Consider the following 25,416-nt stretch of genomic DNA (forward strand, 5'->3'; position numbering starts at 1 on the left):
CAGTTCTTTATTGGAACCGACAGGAACAGTAGCAACATGCCTTAACAAATGGTAGAATGCTGGAGATGCAGTTGGAAGGAGCCACAGGAGTAGATCACCAGCCTGGATGCAAGGGCAGGCTGGGAGGTAGCTGTGTCCTAGTAGGATGCTTCAGCTTGTCCTGGGTTGCTTCAGATATCACCCTTGAAGGAAGGATGCTATCCCTTTCCTCTTACTTACTAACTAACTCACTACACTCTTCAGGCAGGGAGCTTAGCTCTCCTGCTCTGGTCTGGTGTGCTGGCTACACTGACTCCTCTGAGTCTGACTGAGCTCTTCCTCAGCTAACTCTGATCTGAGAGTGAACTCTCTCCTCACACTGGACTCTAGAACTTTCCTGACCAGGGGTTTTATTACTCCCACTGGTCAGGTGGTGGCTACTCCTCCAATTACATCTCAGCTCACAGATACAAGATATAACACATGTGATTGGATGACGCATATTACATCACATAAAGCAATTAACTCCTGCCTTACCAGACAGGCTCTACCGCTGCAGTGCTCATCTGTGTTATGTAGTTGTTATGTAGTGACATGCTGTGGGGCTGATCGTATTCGCAATAACCCCTCTGCCTTGCATCGACAAGGGTGTTGCATATGTAACAAGACAGAGGTCAAGAAAACAAGTAGATAAGAACCTTAGCTTGGCCATGTTCTCCTGATGTTTAATGGTGATATGTGCATTATACATTTTCTTAGAACAGTTTACAGCTCGAAGCATTGTCCAGTATCTGTATAAAAGGTCAAGACTACCAGACCTGCTAGAAATACTAATGAAGAATTGAAACTTTTATGCATGTGTATCCCTTTTTGATGCCAGTGACGTGTTAACCTCTATCTTGTATCCTTGGTGGAATAATTAAATGTGCTACAAAGGGTTTCAATAATATATCCACAATTGTCATAGTTCTGCTAACATGGCACTGAAGGACAGTTAGATGAGGTACACAGCTGTTCAGACAAGAAGGAGTCACATCATTTATTTTTTTAATCTTTCAAGAGAATACTATAATCTTCGTGGTATTAGATGTCTGATAACTCAGCATTTAATCCCTAGCAAGTTTGTTTTTACTGTTTAGCAAGGAAAACAGATGAAAAATCTTTATGGTGGCAAAAAAATATTAAAATGTAACTGTAAAGTTTATAAAGTTTTTTGTACAGCTGCAATAGCTGAAAACTAACATTTTTCTAATATACGTTCGATACCAATATCTTATTGTTTCTCAGCTAATTCTGTTTTCTGCTTCCCTCAGCCTCTGTACCTTACACCAAGCATTTTGGTTGCTAAGAACAGAGTAATGATTCATTCACACGGCCGTTAGGGGACGTAGATATAGCGACAAATCTATGTCGCATATACGTCCTCCTCTCCCCGGCACCGCCATGTGCCCCCGTGCTATGGTACAGCGGGCAGCGACAGTGTGAATGTGCCCTAAAACTGGAGGGTCAGGAAAGGGTGAGGCGGTGTAAAAATACAGTATGGTCCTCTGTCTCTGTATCTTACAAGAAACAGCTCCATCATGTCTGCTCTGTCTAGTCTGCACTCTGCTCTACACAGTGCACTGTCCCCCTGCAGCTTTTCAGTGTATAATCTAGTGTGCAGAGAATATCACTCATAAACCTGTTCTGCAAACCACCTATATCACTCTACAAGGCTATAGTTGGGTCAGGGAAGAGAAGGAGGTAGAATCAACACAGCAATCAGATACACAGAATGAAGACTATATACTTCTGTGTCTACTATGTCTCCTCCAATATCTGTACTCCCCATCCGCCACTATCCTGGGATGAGGGAAAAGTGACAGCATCTGATGAACAGTGACACATCCATCTTAGCAGGTAGAGTTTATAGTAGACATAAGATTGTAATAAATTATATTATATATATATTTCATCTATAACAGAGCATAGATGTATATGTAAGTGTGTGCAATAATGTATGTGTATAGGTCAATGTTAGGGTCACATCTGCCATAGGGTGGGATAAAGTCCGCACCTCAGGTGACAGATTTTTTTACCCCTTTTAGGGGCGGTGGATCGCCCCCGGTAGCACGGACTTGCCGATGGCTGGCAAATCTGTATTACCTGAAAAATCAATTACATTGGTGCAGTGTAATTGATAGGCAAAACGGTGCAGCACAGTGAGCCTAATTAAAACAGAAACATTATAAAGCTTTAAAGAGAACCTGTCACCATATTTGCACATACACAGCCAGTGACAGGTTCCTATAGAGCTCTATTAACTAACTGACATCCTTCCCTGACCTTATCCTGACATCCCTCCCATCTAATCCTCCCGATGCCTTACGCCTCCTTACTGGTCACAGTTCATGTGATATGATCAGTGTACATCATCTCAGGTCCTGTAGCCTCTTAATAATAGCAAACTGTACCCCATGCATTTATCTGACCACATAAAGTCACAGCAGCCTCCATGGACTTTTACTCCTCCCTATCCTCCATGGAGGCTGCTGTGATGGATATAATCACATACATGAGGTACAGTTTGCTATTCTTAGAAGGCTGAGTAACCTGCCATGATGTCACTGGTCACATTTCATGAATGTAACACAATGCACCATGTAAAAAATGTGACCCAATATTTCCGAACTGTACATAGAGCTTTGTATGTCTGTCTTGAATATTAGCAGACAGTCCCTATGTACAAGGAGGCAGATCAGGGATTTAAAGAGACACAGAGCTCTCAGTCATAATAAGGGTGCATGGTTTACTGCAAGCCTGAGAGAGATGAGTCAGAGATACAGTCAGACGAAAGTGCACAAGCACTGGTCAGTAAATTAACTCAAGTATTTGTTTTATAATACATGGGTACAGGCAGTTCCCGGGTTACGTACAAGTTCTTTAGGTCTGTTCTTAAGTTGAATTTGTATGTAAGTCAGAACTGGCATATTTTATAATTGTAGCTACGGGCACATTTTTTTTTTTGTCTCAGGGACAATTGGATTTTCAAAAATGTATGCTGTCATGGGAACAAGGATTATCAATAAAGCGGCATTACAGACACCTTACATCTGATCATTGCAGCCTGGGACTAAAGTGAAGCATCCTGAGAGCTTCACCAGGGGTCACAGTGGGCAGAGGGGTCTGTCTGTATCTAGAGGTCATCTGTAAGTCGTTGGTCCTTAAGTCCAGTGTATGTATTTTTTAATCTCTAGAAAAGCCCCCTACTGTAGTCTTTGAGTCATTTAGTCTGGAAACTAGAGCACTGTATAATTTGCTATGATGGTTTTTGGCCTCTTAAACTTCAAAGAGAGACAGTCCGAACAGACAACTTCAGTGTAGTATAATTTATATATTCATTATCTTAAAAACTACTGTATATTTTTACTGATGGAAGGTATGTAAACCTGCAAAACTGCATCTGTACTCTGTGCTTTGTATTTGTGGAATTCCTCTAAACAGCTCAGCATATATGATTTTTCAGGACCATTAACATTTATGAGACCACATAGTGGAGCCATGAGATCTGTAAAATACAAACCTCACCTGGTTCCCGTATGCAGATTCAATATACAACACAGGACAGTGGGTTGTGGGTTCTGCAGCAATACATGGGTCTAAACAAAATCTAGAGGGCAAAATTGTTCCTGTTATCATAGCCATTAAAGGCTTGACAACCGATGATCCTTCTGTAAATTGATTTATATCATTTGGCTTCTGTTTTAACTGGTAGTTACTATTCACCCAGATATATTCCATAAATGAACAAATCAGAGCACACATTGGATTACATAATGGCAGCTGTTATCCTAGTTCTGATCATTCCATCAGCAAGCAATTTGAACAATCCATTAATCACAACAGGATGAACTAAAGCTTTTATTCATGTCCACATAGTGATTAGAGGGAACTGTATAGTCCTAGACTACAATCCACAGAAGATTTTTATGCAGCTGCTTTATGACATATTATGTGATAGGTAATGTTTTACCAAATATAGTACTAAGGAAACTTAAGACGGTATTCAGGGGACGTGCTTTTATCAGGGTGAAGGGTCCAATTGATTTATCCTGTGGCCCCATCAATGGCCGGTGTACAGCATATGATAAAACTCCATATTCAGTTTTTCTGCTGGTGTGTAGCCCTTCCTGTCTTCTCTATTCGTAATATGGCATTTTTACTGGAGTGGTTTTCCCACAAAGGCGAGTTAGGCCCTATCCACAGGAAAGGGCCTAACTTGCTGATCAGTGAAAATGAGGGGTCCGACCGACCCCTCACTACTCCTCAGACTAATGGAGCAGACATCTGCGCATGACCAATCTACTCCATTAATTTCTATGTAGCTGATGGAAATTGCAGAGCGCCCTGCTCACTGATCTCCGTTAGCTTCATAGAGATGAATGGAGCAGAACGGTCATACACGGCCGTCTGCTCCATTGGTCTGAGGAGGGGATGGACGGACCCCTCGTTCTCGCGATCTGCAGGGGTCTCAGCACTTAGACCCCCACTGATCAGCAAGTTAGGCCCTATCCCATGGATAGGCCCTAAATTGCCTTTGTGGGAAAACCCCTTAAACTTGCCATTTGACCCCTTAAGGGCACAACACTGTAACTAATCCAAATTATTTTGAGATTGTTTTCTCGTGACACATTGGGGCAGTCCATTCGCGATCCAGCGACGCATTCTCTGCGGTGGATTCGGGTCCGGCCAGGATTCACTAAGGTAGTTCCTCCGACGTCCACCAGGTGGCACTGCTGCGCTGAAGTCCGCTGAAATGCACTCAAGTACACCGGCCTATTTCTGGTGAAGGTAAGTGCAAGCTCCGCAACACTTTTTGTTTTTTAAAGGCGGCGGTTTTTCCGAATCTGTTGGGTTTTCGTTCGGCCCGCCCCCCCCCCCCCTGATTTCCGCCGTGTGCATGCCAGCGCCGATGCACCAAAATCCCAGGGTAATACAGGGAAAATCGGCGCAAATCGGAATTATTCGGGTAACACGTCGGGAAAACGCGAATCGTGCCCTTAGTAAATGACCCCCATTGTAGTTTATGTTAGTGGTTTAATTTCGATGATAATTTTTTGGGGGGTTGAAACTATTTAGGAAAAATTAGAAAAACAATTATAATTTTCAAAGTTTCAAATGTCCTACTTTTTAGACAGAAAGTCATAAAAACTATTTTTTTGTAGAAACCTTTTGCCATTTGTCTTCTTTCTATCTCCATAATGTTTTTCACGTTTTCTTATTTTTTTATAGATGTTACAAGGTTTATAGTTTTAGTAGCAAGTTCTCAGATTTTCAAGAGATTTGAAAAAAAGCTATATTTTTGGTGACCAATTTAGTTTGGAAGTGTCCTGTATAGACTTATGTACTATAAAACCCCACAAGTAACCACATTTTATGAACTTATCTCCATCTATTCAAAGCATGTTAACCCTTTAATTCTTTTTCAGGAATCAGACAAAAATGGATTGTAAATTTTTACATTTCAATTTTTGTATAAGAATATTCTCACTTTCACATTCAGGGGGTATTAGAGGTAAAAAATACCTGATATGTGGATGTCAACTGCTGTTTTGGCGCACAGCAATGTGCAGAAGGGAGTTAGTGCTGTTGGGTTTTTGGCAGGCCCTTTTGGCTACAAATTATTTCCAGTGCCACAATGTAATTGCAGAACCCCTAAAGTACCAGTACACAAGGAGACCTCCAAAGACAAAACCATTTTGGAAATTGCACCCCTCAAAGATTTTATCTAGGGTTGTAGTGAGCATTTTAACCCATGAGATGCTGGCCAAAATGTAATACAAAGTGAAGGGTGCAGAGTTAAAATTGCATTTTGCCTCAAAAAGGCCATTTTAGTGCAAAATGTATTTTGTCCAACTTATGCCACCGCACCCTGGATTTCCGCATGGCCTTATAAGGCTGAAGCACCTGGTTTGACAATGTACTTATCATACTCCAATATACAGTCAGGTTTGGGGGTTTCTTTACTGGAACCTTGTACTGTGGCAGCGGTGCTGTTGTGCCCATTTATCATATTGTTTTTAATACAAGGACCTCTCTCTTGTCCTTGTACTTAAGACACAATATAGAGCCGCTGCATAGTGCTTTACTCTCTTGTCTTCTAAGTTTTTCCCCAAGCAGCGACTTCGGGAGACCTCTCTGATTTCTTCTTACAGTGCCACATGCCACGGTATTTCTGGAAGCGAGGAACTTGAACAGTGTAGTACTGGTGTAAAAATTGTGAAGCTAGAGGTATTAGCCTGTGTCCAGTAAAAAACTACTTTTCCAGCAATTCCCAGGAAGGGGGGGGGACCTTCTGTGGGCACTATTTTGGAGTCCTTCCCTTCATACGCTCTGTATTTGAATGTATACTCTGATGTACTCTAATACAGCTTATAGATCTTCATTTTGCAGGTACTGGCGAAATGCAGACTACCTTTAAAATATACCATGGACTTGTCCATAGATAGGTGCTCAGGTTCTCAGTGGTATATACTCCCATAAATTTGCTACCTAAATGGTCTAATATGGGCCTGACCTTATATAAACGATCATATCTGGAGTCATCTCTGGGTGGACACTGTGTAATAATAAACATAATGCCTACATTTTGGGATGGCTTCAAAGCACAAAACATGCGAAACATTGGTGTGTGGTACAATATGTGTGTGTGTTCCAATAATCCCTTAATTCTGACTTTTTTTTAACAGTCCCTTAAGCAGCACTATGCCACAATATATCTCCATCTCTGCTGCAGTGACAGGGGTCCACCTGTGGGGCTGTACATAAAATTAAGTGGGGTTTTAGGCAATATGTTGTGCAGCAGAGAGATTTGTCTGGGAAACTATCATACCAATTAGGTCCAAAAGTCCACTGGTCTGAGCCCTGCCGTGTCTCTGTGTATCCTAGGACTGGCCATAAAATCTGGGACCTGAAAGACATAGTTACTGGGGGTCACCCATGTGGGGTCAGAAGCCCCAGGCACTTCAGCAGAAGCACCAGGCACTTTAGCAGAATCCCCAGGCACTTCAGCAGAAGCCCCAGGCACTTCAGCAGAGGCCACAGGTACTTCAGCAGTGGTCCCAGGCACTTCTTCAGTCCTAAGGCACCTTATCAGGGGTCACTATGGGATGATGAGGATGACAAATAAAATGGACACTCGTCTCTGCTGGCAGATTTGGTATCGGAGGCAATAAAACTGTAGTCCTCCAATGCTGTGTATGTTTTGTGTGCTGTGATTTTAACCTTAAAACACACTGGGGCACATTTACTAAGGGTCCGCAGCCGCGAATCCGTCGGGTTTTTCCCGAATATTTCCGCTTTGCGCTGTATTTCACGGGATTGTGGCGCACGCGATCGATTTTTGGCGCAATCGCGCCGACTTTCGCACGACAGAAATCGGGGGGCGTGGCCACCGGACAACCCGAAGGATTCGGAAAAACCGCAGAATTTAAAAAGCCATTTGTGTCGCAAGATCAAGCACTCATATACACCAGAAAAAAGCAGGTGAACTTCGGCGGACCTCGGCGCAGCAGCGACACCTGGTGAATATCGGCGCACGGACCTTAGTGAATCCCGGCAGAACCCGAATCAGCGGCGGAGAACCCGCTGGATCGCGACTGGACCGGGTAAGAAAATGTGCCCCACTGTGACCTTAAAACACACTGCATGCATTACTCCCTCCTCCAAAAAAGGGCATTCACTACTCCCTCCTCCAACTTTAGTGTGAACTTCTCCCACCTCGAAATACGGTGTGCACTCTTACCACCAGCAAACACGGTGTTTACTACTGTCCCTAAAATAATTTTACCTTAAGACTGTAGTTGTAGTAACATTAATAGTAGGTATAAGGGGTTTAATGCTAATTATTGCACTTTGAGACTCTGATAAATTACATGTTCCGCCTTGTTAAAAATTATTAAGACCCCCCCCCCATCCCCCCCTTTGTAAACTGATTGGGATCAGACATCTTTATGTCATTCTTTTTTTTTGTTCATGCATGTTTGTTTATATGTGTACGATATTGTCTGTGTAAAAAATAATAAAAATGTTTAAAAAAAAAAAAAAGATTATTACTACTTTTCATAATATGCTGCCTTCCACAGTTGCCATTTCCTGTAAACTTTAATATAGCAGAGTATTTGATACAAATATAGTATTGGGAATTTCAGCAAACTCCCACACAGAAAGAGCATACATTTTTTTTCACATGGCTGTGGGAGTTATTTCAGTGGAAAAACAGATGGGTATATGTCTGAGGCTAACACCTTGGAAAGAATAATAGAATTCTCACTTAATTGTTTCCCTGGCAGCCGATCAATATGAAGGTGGTCAGATACAGTCTAAAAGTCAATCTTGTATTGGCTCCACCAGCCACCAAAGAGACTCCCTGCAAGGATCTCATTTATGACTTCATCAGCACTGCACGTTTTTCTTATGGAAAACCTATAGAGTACATGAAGTAGATTTTTTATATATGGAACAATAAGCCCATAAAGGACAAATAGTGTATGGTGGGCAATTAACCAATAACTGCTAAATGATTCCACATATAATAAAAGGGTGAGGTCTAATGAGCAATATTATAGCAAAGTAATAACATGGGAGCCTTCTGCTATATTCATGTTTTCCTGGCATAAAATAAAATACTTCAAAACTAAGTATCAAGGAAATGATCTAAATTTAGATGATTTCTGAAAAATGGGATTTATAAGTGGACAGCAACTATTCATCAAAAGGAATGATTGCTAACAGAAAAGAACCAGCTGTATTTGGCATCATGAACAACGGGAGAATGTTCATCATGTAACATATAATCTAAAATTATAGCGATTAAACTTTTACACTGCTTTCTAGATTTGTAAAAGTCCTGTCTTTTACCCCATCAACCAGACCTTCCTAACCATAAAATAGCTGCTGATGGAGGGTCAAGTGGTATCTATTCACTGAGTGGTAATATTGCGGTGTGTGTCCTTAACAATATCTCTTAATTCTTCTGGATTCACTGTAATTGGAGGTATTCTTGCCGGAAATTAAAACGTAGCTTTTATTTCACGTATTAAAATTATTGGACAGAACTATATTGACAGCCAAACAACATATAGAATTTCTTGCTTCGTCAGTTATTGTCTTTGGTAGGTGTGTGAGCTTGTGTGCTCCTCAACCTACTCTAAATTATTGCGCTGTAGTCTGTTAGCGCATATACTGACAGAGTTGATTTGTGAACACTGATGTGGTAGGACATCAGTTCATATCCACATCAAAGAGGTGGTCAGGCAGTATCATTACTAGTGACAGCTAAATCCTTGCTGCAATGACCACTGCTATCACAATAGAGCTATGAGGCTATTCTTGGCCCTATCTACAGGCTCCTAGTATAGGCGGTGACGAGCCAAGGATCTGGGATTTAAACGGGCTGAACCGGCGCGTGCCATGGCTAACATCTCGCCGCGGTGCACACCACACAGACTTTAACATGATGTACCCTAGTTAACTAAGTCTCTCCTTAGACCCCTGATGAGTTTATGGCGAAAACGAAACGCGTAGGGTCCTAGGGTCTGATAAGAAGTCATGGCAGGCATGGAAATTTAATCCAATCAGTTTAGATCAGCAATCCAAAGAACAGCTATACTAGGAGCGTGTAGACAGGGCCAAGAATAGCCTCATAGCTCTATATAGTACCACTGCTCACTCGCTCAATTGTGATAGCAGTGGTCATTGCAGCAAGGATTTAGCTGTCACTTAGCTGCCTGACCACCTCTTTGATGTGGATATGAACTGATGTCCTACCACATCAGTGTTCACAAATCAACTCTGTCAGTGTATGCGCTAACAGACTACAGCGCAATAATTTAGAGTAGGTTGAGGAGCACACAAGCTCACACACCTACCAAAGACAATAACTGACGAAGCAAGAAATTCTATATGTTGTTTGTCTGTCAATATAGTTCTGTCCAATAATTTTAATACGTGAAAAAAAAGCTACGTTTTAATTTCCGGCAAGAATACCTCCAATTACAGTGAATCGTGTGGTATCTATATGTTCAAGAACATCCTGCTAGGACCTTATGATAGTATTCATGTATATAAGATCAAGGTCCTGGTAGGGTGATTGTGCCTGGAAAAATAGAGATCACATGACCCTCCATCTACAGCCATTTAATGGAAAGGAATGTCTGGCTGATGAAGTAAAAGACAGGAGGCTTCAAGAAAAGTGGAGCAGAACTATTAATAGATGTATATTGGTAAATTACCTAATATACTTCTCCCCTCACTTTATACCTACAGTTGACCACTGAATAGAGGTAAAGCCGGTCACATATTTATCCAAGTATATAGCCTGGTCAGTAAAACATAGTAACCTCTAAAGTCATGTAGAACACCAAAGCCTAGGGCTGTAAATAATAATTATAAGCCTATTTTGTCCACACAGGGGAGGAACGGGCCCAGGACATAAAACACATGGTTCTTATATGGTAGAATAATACTTTATTAAATTCAACAAACAGTAAATAAATAAGGGTACACGGATAAATATAATTAATACTGTTTAAAAATGTACAATCACAGGTGGTGATGCGCAGACAAGGGAGTAACACAACTAGGACACAAAGGGAAAACCACGCGTCGTGTATTATCTAAGACTCAGGCAAATTTAAAAGGATATGTGCCACTATAATCATAAGGTAATGTTATTACATGTATATAGTTATATTGCACTTGCCCCGAGTATTAAGGTAAACAGCTTCTCTTACCCATAATCAAAATGCAGGTTCCCAGGTACTGGGTGACTCCAGCCCCAACGCGCGTTTCCGCTCAAATGAGCCTTCGTCAGACGTAACAATGCCTATGCAGTTGTCAATTTATGTCACAGTTCCCCCACAGTAGTCACAACTCCCCTCCATAAATTTTGCAACACTAACAATCTAGGTTCCTCATTTTATCATGATCTCCTACACCTTCTTCTCACAAATGTAATATTTTTCCCTTGCTCTCCTTGAGCAAGGGAAAACTGTCTTAACAGAGGGAGCCTTACCACTAGGACACTAACTGATTAAGAGAAGCATTGTCCCTCCATGGCAACAACTTTGCAACTTTGTATGAAAAAATGTGGTTTGCCCTTGTTACTGCTAAATTACTTAATGAGAAAACACAAGCCATCATGGTAACTGTGGGCAGCCTAAATTTGACTCAACTTCAGGCTAGATACAGAGATACAGGTTATTTTCTGTCTACTTCACTGCTGTTGAGAAAAAAAAATTATGAAGCAGCTTCTGAACAGAAAAAGCCATAACTCTGGAAAGAAAAATTTGCTAAAAATCTTTATAATATTGGAGCACCCAAGTACTTCTAGAGCAAATTGTACAGGATCACAGTAACTCACAGTTGTCACATTTAGGTACCTAAGTATCAGCCGCTCCAGGATTTTCATTACATGCGATGTCAAGGCTATGGGGTGATAGTCACCCGGATGTTTTGGTAGATGCAAATTAGGCACTGAAGTAATAATTGTATTTTTCCATTACTTTGGTGGAAGATGTGGCTTTTGGAACGTGAGAGTGAAAAAATAACGCATGCTTGGACTTCTGGGCAAAAAATTAGCAGGTCACCAGCTATGAGTCTTCATACTTGCAAGTAATATAGGATTTCCACTAAGGTATTCCAAATATACCTCCCAGCAGCCAACATATTTCGATACTTTGCAATCAGGCCATCTAAATGGAAGCTATGCATGGAAAATCTATTTCCAGTTTCAGATTTGAAAACAAATGGGTATATTTCTTTCATTTTCCACTGGTTTTATTTCAATCACAGGGCATCTGTTTAACCTAGAGTATCTTGTGGGCTAGTCTGTCTCCATTGCCAGACTCAGGTTTATTGAAAGTAAAGGTATCTCTACCACTAAATGTGCTGTTCAGACCACTGTGTATAGCTCCAGTAAGGTATTCGACAGATGAGAAATAGTGCAGAGATAGCTATACACTGTTTATAGTCTGCAGTCTGTATATGCTATAAACACAGGTCTATTGCTTTTGATGGAAGAAACATTAGGATTTTGAAGTTGAAATGTGTTTTGTGTGTTGATTCTGTGATAGAAAACGGAATTCCAATAAGAGACAAAGACCTTAAAAAGGCAAAGTAAGCATAAAGTATGAGTATGTGTTAAAAAAAACCCACAAAAACATATATGGTCAAGATATATATGACCTTTTCTACAACTAGAAATATAAATACTTATATTGTGTAACAAATAAGTACTTTATAATAAGCAAAATCAGTATCAATCAATTAAAAGAAAAGGAAATCCTACATGGTAGCAGCTATAGTAGACATCCTGCAGTTCTCTGTAATCAGATTCAGATTGCCATATATGCCCTATAACATAGATGTCTTAAAATCTTATATCTTATAATCTAGAGATTAATCTCAAATATTAAATAGATGTCAAATGCTAAAGCAGAAAAAGCATTGTTTACATGCACACAAAAGTTGTTTTTGTCCGTGTGCTGTTTTTTTATACTGATGGCACATCTATATCAATCTCTAAGGACCCATGCGCTTGAACATGTTTTTCACTGATCTGCCTGAAGGCTGTAGAAAACTAAGAGCAGGTCCTATTCTAGCAGTGTGTGTGGCTTAAGTCTTCCCTTGCAGTTTATGTGAATGTGAAAAATACATAAGCAACATCCTTGTGCTTTCCGTGCAAAATGAATCATGTAAAGCTTCAAGAGGTTGGGATAATCTAGTAACATCATTTGCCATTTTTTCCATTCCATTTTTTCTTGTGGATTCCTGAAGACAGATGACATACAGCTGACACAGACTGACTGTGCGACATACTCCTCTACATCGTATTACACACACCAATGACATAAGGACCGCAAAAACGGACCACGGATTTGAGGTGTGCAGTTGAGAATGTGCAGTTAACCCTAGACTGTACAGTAGGGACTAAAGCTTTTGAGAATAAACCTGGGGCTTGGTTTTTAAATAAATCCTTAAAAATGCTCCTTCAGAGCTTAAAGAAGTTCTCCATCTGATCATGAGAACACAGGGTCCATGAACCTCCAAAGCAAACCCATTCTCCTTGCTTGTACCATATATAACAGCCAGTGGCCATCTTTTCTACTGCTATGTAGGGATAGGATATGCTTAATAACTGCAGTAGTTCGTTTAAAGTGAATCATAATCTGTTTTAGTACTGGTGTACAATTACAGCAGATGGTGAAACAAAAATGTAGTAGTTCCTTACATTATTAAAAGTCTCAGATTGTGCAGCTTATCAACATTAGTTATAAACCAGCCCATAAAAGCTCAACTGAATCAAACTGGGCACACAGCTGTTTTATAGATGATGCTCTTACCAGAAGAATAAAAGATTCATTTCAATTTGTGTGAAACTGTAGCATATAAATTATGTATAATTTGTAATAATATGAATATATATAAAACTCTTCAGCAAACAGGTACAGTGGTTTAATCTACTCGTGGGTTAAACCATCATCTTTTCAAAGTTATATTATATGGTTAAAAGTATGTGTTCAGCAAAGTATAACACCAGTGTGCGCTGTTTGAACATCCAATTTAAGTTACCTTAGATGCCTCATACAAATAGTGTAACTGCTCACCTTAGAGGGGTTGCCCACTTTCAGCAAATAATTGATATCCTTTGTGTAAGCATAGAAGCGTCCTATAGCAGAACAGCAAGCAGAGATCTAGAAAACATGAGGATTTAATACAGAAAATATATTGTAAAATTGTAAAACTTTTCATTATACAAACAATATAAGTTATTTGCTGAAAGTAGACAACCCTTTTACAGCAGTGTACTGCAGTGCAATACATGTGCTCCAGCCCTCTTCTTAGTGACCAAATCAGAGCTCTTTTCATGCCCATAGTGGAATGAATGAGAAGTCAGAGATCTCACTTTAAAGGCACAACGTTCAAAATCCTGTGCTGCTACACAGTACAAACTTTAAAGTTCATGGCTAAGATGCTGAAAGGAAAGTGCTAGTCAAGTGCTTGACAGTAGAAGATTATGTAGGGACACACATTCAACTTCAAACACCTACTTTACTTTTACAAGGCCTGAATATACTCCATTGGACAAAACAGATAAAATTAGAAACGATTATCCCGAAATATAAGTTTATGACTAATGCAAATAATGTCTGGACTGGTAATAAGTCCACTTTAAATGAGTTTATTTTAAAGGGAATCTAACATTAAACTTAAGCATGGATAAACCGGGGACCCTTTCATATAGGTCCAGGCATTGTGATTGTGGCAATCTTCTTATATTTGTTATTGATTATTTGAATCAACTTTTAAAATTACGTTACGAGAGACCCTCCATACTGCAGCTTCACAGGCTTTTTGTTCCTCCCCCTACTCCCTCAGCACTTCTTCCTCCCTCTGCCTGCTTTAATCTCCCACGGTGGGGGGGGGGGGGAATTTCTCCATGTACACCGTAACAGCCTGTTAAGCTGCAGCACATAGGGGCCCTATTAACATCAGACTGTGCCCTTTTAACTCATTAGCATAATTTTAAACAATGATTTTAGAAAGAAGGAGGCCATGGATAACAAATATATGCAGATTGCCACATTAACAGTGCCTGGATCCATGATGTCCTTGTTTATCACACTTGATTTTGAAGGTACATTTGCTTAAAGAAGTAACAAAATAAAAGAAATCTACAGTTGTGGGGCAATTGTAAGCAAAGTCGTAAAATATTATTTTACTGAAAGAGCAGAGGCTTCAACAAACTTGTGGTTGGAAATTAGGTGAGTGAATATAAACTTTACTAGAATAAACAAATCCATCCTAAGATCTTAATATATAGGAAATAACATACCATGGCTTAACCATGTGGTCTTTATCTGATGTTGAGCTTTACTTGTGCAGTTTTTATGGCTATTAGCTTAGCTTTGGCTAAAACAGCTACATTGCAAAGAAGTCCCATGGTTCCAAAAGATGAACTACAAATTCATATATTCCAAACCTGGTACGAGTTCCTTTAAAAAAATTGCTAATGCCAAAAACCGTGATGTTGAGAATTAATGATCCCTAGCACAGACATAAATATCATATGAGTCTGTGTTATTGTTCTAGCCCTGAAGCTTGTAGGGGCCGTATGCAATTCAATTATTCACTGACAAAACCTTTAACTCAATATGGGAAAGTCATTCGTTGCTGCACACCGTTACAACTATGGAACCATTTTCTTAAGGTTCTCATATTATGAAAGTTCATTATATAGTACTGTACCGCACAATATAAATGTGCCCAATAATGTATATATATATATATATATATATATATATATATATATATATATACATATATATTATATTGGTGCTGGCCCTAAATCATTTCCTATAGATTAAGCTCACTGGTTTTTGCAAAGTCACAGTTAATTGAAAATGGAAAGAAAGATATGAAAGGTCCAAAACTGGTGTGGCAACCTGCACCTTCTCTTGGTTCAGGTATCAACATAACATACAGCTCTGTCCAGAGGGAGACTTACATGGTGCTCCTAAAGTATACAGTAAATCTGCATTCGCTTGTTAATGCAGCCTCAAGCCACAGAACCTGAATTTCTCACAGAAGTAGTATCCCTTCACCCTGTATAGAAGAAAGACTGGGTTGGAACATGAACACCATTGATGACATTTCCAAACCCTGGCTTGTAGTAGCCTATTGTCTTTGTAGGCGAAATGGGTCTTTGTAGGTAGAAGGGATAGAACTCTACAACAGTTTAATGGTGATAGATTTATGGTGCTGTACCTTGTGCAGTGATGAAAATGAAAACACTGAAATAGATTTCTCAAATAAGAAAATCTCTGGTTAGGAAATACCCAGATCATGTTTCTCTAAAACTGAAATATTGATGTCAGGGTAGATGTGTAAATGGTAATTTAAAAGAATTTCCTTCCTTTTGAGGAGATATGTTTAATTTTTTTCCCAAGTAGCATTGTCTGAAATAACCACCATAAGAATAGTAAGTATTTCTGGATAAATTACATTTTATATGCAGACAACCTGGTTCAGTCTGTAAATTGCAGACCGTGCAATGTCCTGCAACAAACTTTCGACCATGTGAAGCTAAACAGTTGAGATAATGAAAAACCAAGCTGTAACTTGTTAGACTCCCGGCTGGAAGGAACAAGAAGGTTGTTGTTCAGACTTACTTGGAAGTAGCAAAAATGTTGAAGAGTGAAGTTTTTACTGTACATGCAATGACAGAGACATAAAATTGAAGTAATAAACCCCCATTGAAGCTTTTGACATTCACAAAGATACAAATGCGTCTATACTATTCCTAGACTATGGGCCTTTATATTGTATTCTATAGAGGTCTAACTGGGAATGTGCGACCATAGCGCAAACTCACAGTGATACATGATGCAAGGAGTCCTTTCTTTCCTAGTTAGGAAAGTTATATATATCAAAATATATGACGCATCATTTCTCCTGGTAACCAACAGAAATGTAGATAAATAGTTTAAGTAACAAAAACAAAGGAAGAAAGAAAAAAGGAATTCAATTAAATTTGCTCTGATGGTCTCAATATAAATTCTAAATTAGTACCAGAGTTTTTATGTCCAAAGCTCAGACATATCTGTCTGGCGATATTTGCTTTGGCTTCTTTAATGCACAGATTAAAATATTTCATGTTTCATTGAAAGCTGAGAAAGCTCCAGTAAAAATGAATCAAAAATAGAACATGTCTTCTATTGATACTTGGCATTTAAGACTTCCAGACATTCCCAGCCATTGAACTGAGCATTTAATTGAAGACACGGCTTTGTTTTTACACAAGTATGAGTAGTAGTTCTGATAGCGAGTACTATCTGTGCAGACTGTTAGCTCAGTAAAATGATTTATAATGACCTCTCCTTTCAATAAGTTTCTAAACTATAATGCAATACATAATAGAATATACCGGGGAATGAAATGAGCATCTGTAGTCAAATAAGTTAAGTCTGTGATAAAATAGTGTTTAATGGGCTTTTTAGACCTATATATATATATATATATATATATATATATATATATATGTATATATATATATATATATATATATATATATATAGCAGACGATGAAGCACTCCAAGATAAAGAAAACGGGTTTTATTCCACCAACAAATAGCAATGTTTCACCTTTTTCCATAAAGGCATTATCAAGCATTTATGGAAAAGGTGAAAAGATGCTATTTGATGGTGGAATAAAACCTGTTTTAGTTATTTTGAAGTGCTGCTTCATCGTTTACTACTAGTCGAGCAAGGTTTATGTCAGAACCCCCACGAAGACCTGCACCCGCCAAGCCTTTATTCACGGTGCTGCTCTACACTGCTTTGTTATTTATATATATATATATTTTAGCTATAGCCCCCAGCGAAAGTGAATAACTGCTCTTAGCTATAAAAAAATAGAATGGGTGAACAAAAAATATTTTATATCTATCTCTATCTCTTTAGATCTACCTCTATATCTCTGTATCTGTCTGTTTCTCTCTGCCTTTTTATCTGTGCCTCTCTCTGTCTGTCTGTCTCTCTCTGCATCTCTCTCTGTATGTCATATTTTATGTCTTTCTCTCTTTTGTCTCTCATTCTCTCTCTTTTGTTTGCCCGTCTCACTGTCTGTCTCTCTCTCTGTCTGTCTCTATCTCTGCCTACTGTCTCTCTCTTTATGTCTTTCAGTCTATCTGTTTGTCTCTCTCTGTCTGTTTTTCTGTCTGTCTCTGTCTTCCTCTTTCTTTCTTTCTGTCTGCCTGACTGTCTCTCTGTCTCTATCCTTACCCATATTACCTCACATATTACTTCATGGAAAGCGTAAGATAAAAATTTTGACTCAAAACCTAGTCTATGAAGTCACGGCTATGCAAAATTTGGTGATTGCAAACGTGACGGTGTAGATTTCTTTAGCGGACATACACACACATACATACATTTAGCTTTATATATTAGATTTGAGAAATAGATATGTTTTATACTTTTGGAGGATTGGAGGATATCTAATAAAAAGGAGTTTTATAAAGTTATAGGAATGTGTCAAGAAATGGTCGGAAAAAATATGGAAATAAGTTTTCTTGAGCGCAACCTTAAAGGGGTTGTTCACTTTTAGAAAATAATTGATATGGTTTGTGTAATGAAAAGTTCTACAATTTTTCAGTTGAGTGGAGTTGCTGATTGCAGTTGTGCACTGTTACATAAGGGATGGAGCTAGAATCAGTCTCTTCTGTCCATTTTGGTCTACTGTATGCTCAGTTGTCATTGAAGCACCACCAGGTCACAGTTTCATCTGTGTGGGCATGTATTCCTGATTTACAAAGCTAAGAACCCTTACATCCGTGTAAGAGACAATCCGCAGGTTAATGACATGGCCCCAAGACCAAACTTCTCAGAGTAAGCCACTCCTAAAAGAGATTTTTGTCTGCTATGTTTTGGCAATTTGTGAATCAGTGACAAATAAAATTGGCATGTAGCTGCTACGATGATGGGCCAAAAGAAAAGATTTTACTGCTGGCCCCTAGGTAACCTAGTCCACAACTGCTGTCACATATTCTGATGATAGTTTGGGGTATATGATTTAAACAACAAATATAATGTTACCCAGATTCCTTTACATTTGTGAACTGTGTTTTGAAAGCTTTATTCAATTTTACATTGGATTCTTATACTTTTTAATGGAATTTCAACAATGAGTGGACTGGAAATGCAAACCGCAGAAGTTATAAAATTCTAAGTATTAGTAACTTATTTGTTTGTGGAAAGTATGATATAAAAACACAGTGTTACTTTTACACAGTGTTACTATTTCCTAAGAGATTTGACCAAAGGCACATAGTGATTTAATACTACAGATTTAATTTGTTACCATGGTTTGGAGCTTCTTTAAATATTATTTGTTTCAATTATTTACCTTGGCGCTCCTCAAAGTCTGATGATCCAGTGAATGTTTCTTTCACAGAACTGCAGTACAATGGAGCATGTACTGCAGTTTCTACATCTAATTATACAAAATATGTTTTATTCTGTGACATTTGAGACTAAATTGATAGACAGTTCAATGTAAAGGGAGTTTGATATTTAGAAAAAAAAATTGGGCATGGTCACAGCCATGAGCAGTTACAGTCATGCAAGAAAATAAAATAGAATTTTTTCTAAAATTATTTTACCTGTGGGATGATTTGGTAGCTGGCAGACTCCCATACTTCAACTGATAAATTTACTTCTTGTATTGTTGCTTTATTCTTTCTTAGGTATGGCATGAACTGCCTTATACAGTTTGAAGACTTTGCCAATGCTAATGCTTTCCGCCTGCTGAACAGATACAGAGATCAATACTGTACATTCAATGATGACATCCAAGGTAGTAAATGAGATTTGTTTATTTTAATTATTAATAGAATTTATACTTAATCTGACAGACTGTAGTTCACACTTTAAAAAGATACGAGTAGAATGGTTCTAGGTGCTGTGGAGCCCAAGATAGCATTTTCCGAAGTAACCTTTCCCCTCCAGCCTTAATGTGACTGTCAGCCCATTTGCATTTATCTTATCAGCCAATTTAATTTTAAGTAAATAAAGCATTTTTTATAATGAGGGCTAACAATGATATTGCATACCCTACCTGGTGTTGCCTTTATTGGTCATTGTATTAATTATGACTTTTTTATCCCACAACTTCCCTGGCAAAAACAGCCATGGGATAAATGTGGTTATAAATGCTGCATAGCTTAAATGAATTGCAATACAACTTTATTAATCTCCTGCACTGTTACATACATTTAGTTCTTGTTCTTATGCAGGTAGATAAGTGAAATCTCAAAGATAAACCTTTGTATTGGGACATAAAGTGTAATCATTTCTGTGTGGGAAATGAACAATTGAATTCTTTGTCTGGCACTCAATTTACATAGAATGAGTTAACTAAACAGTGGAAACACAGTAACTGAAGTGATTGCCAGTGACAGTGGAACACGATAAAGAACCTGATCTTTCTCATGTGTCTTTCCAGTGAAACTTGTGTTAAAGAAATTAAAGCCAGAAATTTTAAGCCTGAACAGAACATATTTCTAAACTCCACCTTATATTTCAGGGAATTATCTGGATCATTTTAATGTTCCAAAATATAATCACGTTAAGATCGGCCCTAATGTAAAAAAGTAGAATTAATTAACAATGTTTTCTTTATATTAAATCATTTATGATTTTAGAAGTATTTTATGAGCAGATATGACATACCGTAATTTTGGATATGTTTAATGCTGCTGAGAATTTACTTGTTATAGAAGACTGATTTCTTCATTGTAAGTGAAGCTTATACATTATTAAGATTGACATTATAGTCTTAAAATGTCATTAATCCTTAACACTTCTACATTTCTTTCGGTGATGTCTATAAGTAACATATATTGTATGTCCTATTTAAATGAAAGATGAAAGTTTCCCTTGCTTGTTAAGCTTCAAGCATTTGTATAGATTAAGTAATACAGGATCAGAGGGGGAAAATAATACGGTATCCTAGAGAACGATAAATAGTGGAGGGTATCCGCAGAAACCCCCCCTAGAAGTATGCTCACCTTATTACGTTATCAGTGCACTTAAATAGCATCCCTAGCTGCCCTTCAGCTCGCTGGTGTTCATCCGTAGGCTAAAACCAGTATTCCAATATAAACAGGTTGGGGGTTTGGTAAAACCCAAAAAAGCTGGCATGGCGCTATTGGGATAGGAGTCTTCGAATAGAATTAAAAATGCTTTTTATTTCAGAGTAAACGCGTTTCGGGCAATAAGCCCTTCTTCAAGTACAATTAGAACAGGATAGATGGTTGCTGTCAGCGTCTGTTTTTCCCGCCAAAGACACACGAGGGCACAGTGCCTCACACACGTATTATCACAGTCTAATCGGAAGTTGCGGGTCAGTGAACCGGAACTTCCATGGTAGGGAGATAGCGTCAGGTAACTATGGAAACCCGAGTGTCTGGCCGACTTCAAAAGAGGGAATCTGCAGGAAGTCATTAGGTGGAGGATGCAGCATGCTAAACAGACGCTGACAGCAACCATCTATCCTGTTCCAATTGTACTTGAAGATGGCTTATTGCACGAAATGCGTTTACTCTGGAATAAAAAGTATTTTTAATTCTATTCGAAGACTCCTATGCCAATAGTGCCATGCCAGCTTTTTTGGGTTTTACCAAACCCCCTCCCTGTGTATAATGCTAAAATATGGTCATTATAGTTCATTTTGCTTATGTAACTTTTTCAGGTGAGAACATGATATCATGATGATATCCAAGTTTCTAATGAATACCAGTTTCAAATCACCACCATAACTTACAAGCAAATTATTTGGTCCTCAGTCATCATGTAATAAGGATTCATCCAGTATAGGGTCAATCTTGCTGGTCAATATTTAACATCTGAACCGAAATGTGAGCTATCCAGATGGTATTTGATTTTCCAACATAACATTTGCAAAGGTCAATAACTATTTCCAAGCATATGTCAAGATATATTAGTCTGTACCTATTAGTTCCTTGATAGGATCATACTGGAATTTGAACTTGAAGCTAATAAAACTGTGAGAACATTCTTTTCCAGTGGGGAAGTTTATGGGCAGGTCTGTTTGACCCACCCAGTTGAGTAATTTATTCCAAACTTATGAAATACAGTATACATAAATAGTATAGCACAATATACCAGTATATACTTGCATATAAGCTGAGATTTTCAGCATAAAAAATGTGCTGAAAAACCCAAGCTCTGTTTATACACATGTGTAAAAAAATAAACTTACATACTCGCCTTCCAGGAGTCCCGATGCTCCGCGCGGCTCCCTGATGCTCCCCTCGGCTCCAATTCTTCCTTCTCTTTGCGTGTAACAGTGGGCAGAGGGGCGTCCATGTGCTCTGCCCGACGATTCACACTATGATATGGCGGGGTCGTGCATGGGATGCTCCTCTGCCCGCTGTTTCACGCAAAGAGAAAATAGAAGAGCAGCCATGGGGAGCATCGGTTATTCCCAGAAGATGAGTATGTAAGTTTATTTTTTGCACTAGAGCCAAAAAAAGGTACCTAATGACAAGCACTCATTTAATACAAAGTTTTGATGGGTGTTTTAGTTGCTAAATATAAATATAAATAAATATAAATATATTAGTGTGAATATGCAAGACATCTTGCACCTGCAGAGTGAAGCTAAAGAATACCTCCTCAGCTAGATTAAAGCAACTCATAGGCTTTGGATGCAAAAGAGGTTCTCTCTAGGTAAGTATACATGTTTGGTATCTGCTTGGACTGAATTGGTCCTGCAGAATTCTGAAACCTCAAGTTTCAGGCTTCTGTGCGTGTAGCCAGAACCAGGGCTGTTTGGCTGGGAGTACTGATTGACAGTTGCCTTTCAGAGTTAGTTCCCTTTGCTGAGCTGGGTGCGTGCTCCTCTGGAAAGCTAGGTGGTGTTATCTAAACCTGTGCGTTTGTACAAGTTGTGACTTGAGTGATGGATGGCCTTCCCAAGACTACATTTGCCACACTTCCCAAGAATACATATGTAAACACAAGCAGAATAGTGGGATGTGTATAAAGAGGGCCAAGATATTGAAAAATATAAAAAAAATGTGTCTTTCTTTATTAATGCACATAGCACTATCAATAAAAACACTTAAAAACACATGGCAATATGTGCCAAACCATAATGCATGAAAACATCAAATACATGCATTGTACAACCTAACCCCTATTGGTTAATATGAGACCTATACTGGTATGAAATGTTGTTGAATAAATCCTGTACTGACTAAATCTGTATAAAAATTCTGTGGCTTATCTGTAATAAAGCGACATGTGCCTATGGTGGGTTGAGTATAAATCCAAAACCATAAAAAAACAATAAGCAAACAGTTTGCTCATATTTTCAGTATAACATGAAATGGGTATCACCGAGTATTGGTTGGGGGAAGGGATTTTGTGCACCACGTGTTCTGTTGGCTTCCTCAGGGGTATATTGCAGTTATTTGAGACTTTGTCTGTATCTATTTTTTTCTATTCTGTGTATCCAAACACTGCTACATTTATTTGACCATTTTCTTGCTATTCGATTCTGTGCCTGATCAGCATTTTGGATTTGAACCAGTTCTGTCTGACTTTGCATGTCTGCCTATTATCTCCTTTTTTTGTCCTTCTGTGTCTTGCCATCTCTCCTGGTGCAAACCTGCTTTGAGACTTGTATTAGTTCATTTCCTTGATACATTTCTGTATCCTTGTATGGACACAGGTCTGTCTCTAACCTCCCGTTACCTACCCGCTTTTTCTTTCTCACTTTGCCTGGGCACTAAGGGTCTGTTAACAGGTTTTCTGATAATCGTTTTGCCCTTATCAGGGCAGTTTATCTGCTTTAGGCAGGGCCCTAGTCTGCAGGGACTTCACAGGTTAGTTCGACAGTATCTACCTTAAAAATGACATAACATTTATGGCCTTAGTTAAGTGCTCAATAATGGATGCATACAGTATGTAAAATGCAGTGATCTCTTTATTAAAATAAAATTGTGTGATATATATATATATATATATATATATATATATATATATATATATATATATAATTGGATTCAGCAGTCTAACTATAACAATCTTGTTTTTTTAGCAGTATACAGACATAGATGAACCTAGGGCCGGCTCCAGGTCTAAGTAGGCCCTTGTGTGACAGAGCCTGAGTGGGCCTTCCCCCAGTAGCAAGACTGTCCCTTCCCCCCCTGCAGTAACCACACAGTCCCCCCATAAGCCACATTCCATAAGCCACACTGTCCTCCCCTAGGTAGTCATACTGTCCCCCGCTACATAGCCCCACTGTCCCCTCCACCCATAGCCACAATGTTGCCCTCTACATAGCCACACTGTTTCCCCCATGCATAAGGCACACTGCCCCCCAGTAGCCACACTGTTCCCCCACCCATAATCCACACTGTTCCCCCACACCCATAAGCCAAACTGCCCCTCCCCCTGTAGCCACACTGCCCCCCAACCATAAGACACACTGTTCCCCCCCACATGCCAAACTGCCTCTCCCCCTGTAGCCACACTGTCCCCCCCACCATAAGCCACACTGTTCCCCCACACCCATAAGCCACGCTGCCCCTCCCCCTGTAGCCACACTGTTCCCCCACCCATAAGCCACACTGTTCTCCCACACCCATAAGCCACATTGCCCCTCCCCCTGTAGCCACGCTGCCCCCCCACCCATAAGCCACACTGTTGCCCCCTACAAGCCACAGTGCCTCTCCCCCTATAGCCACACTGTCCCCCCCACCCATAAGCCACACTGTCCCCCCACCCATAAGCCACACTACCCCTCCCCCTGTAGCCACACTGTCCCCCACCCACCCATAAGGCACACTGCCCCTCCCACAAAAAACAAAAATGAATTCACCTTTCCTTGCTCCCCCCAGAGCTTTCTACTTATACCTTCACCTTTGCAGTTAAACTCATAATGAAGACCGAAGTGACAAATCCTGACATAGGTGTCATATCCAGTAGTGTAGTCAGATTGTACAGCATAATTAGCAACACAGTTTTATATTGCATAAAAATATTTATTAGACAGTACAGTATTGGATACTTAAAAATAAATGGAGGAGCAATCTGTAATATTTGATAAAAGTAATATGCGGTAGTACAGAAAATTAGCTTCTTAAATAAAAGAAGATCGGTTTGAGAAAGTATTAATAGACTCCTATACTCAAATACTTTAGTTTGTGACCTGTGATAGAATTCCTTCTATTCAGTAAGTTATGGACATGGAAATTGTATTACTTAAAGTCTTCATGTGCAAGGCTATTGCTGAAGCAAAAAAGAAAGATCTGGATATGCACAGGTCAACTGTCAATTCCAGTTAGGTCTCGGACAAGCCCATTTAATAATACACATACAGCATTAGAATGGTATGAAGGAGGAGCACTGTTCATATATGTTTATAGAAATTCCCTTTTTTAACAAAATCCACAGGGTTCATTTACCCAAAAGGTTTAATGTCATAAACTCTCACATGGAATATAAATAGTGTCTTTATGTATATCCTCCTGAGAATGGTATGTATGGATGGTATTAATGCTTTCTATGTTAGAAGCAAAATCATCCATTCATACATGTGTATTTTCTACAGAAATGCACTGAAGATCTTAGGCCACACACAGAATAGATCACAGTAAGTGAGCTCTCTATTTTGTGTGGATAACCAGTTGACCCAAGCTCTTTTGCTCATGAGATTAAGATTCAGAATCATATTTTTATTATATCTTTTTATGTATAATAATTTATATATTATGCTGAAAAATACTTGACATATGGTTTTCCTTACTTTAAACTACGGTACATTTTGCCAAAGAACAGCTGTGTTACTTTTAACCTTTATCTTTA

At 39.1% G+C, this 25,416-nt stretch overlaps 1 protein-coding gene across 1 annotated transcript in view; it reads left to right on the top strand.

The window, feature by feature from the left end:
- Nucleotides 1–25,416, top strand: part of ME1 (malic enzyme 1) — a 216,632-nt gene that overhangs the window by 148,537 nt on the left and 42,679 nt on the right. Inside the window, exon 7 of the mRNA XM_072142033.1 lies at nt 19,266–19,375. Coding sequence (XP_071998134.1) covers nt 19,266–19,375 — 110 coding nt within the window. The remainder of the gene's footprint in view (nt 1–19,265; nt 19,376–25,416) is intronic.

This window comes from Engystomops pustulosus, chromosome 3 (assembly GCF_040894005.1).
Source record: "Engystomops pustulosus chromosome 3, aEngPut4.maternal, whole genome shotgun sequence".
In the NCBI taxonomy this organism is placed as follows: domain Eukaryota; kingdom Metazoa; phylum Chordata; class Amphibia; order Anura; family Leptodactylidae; genus Engystomops; species Engystomops pustulosus.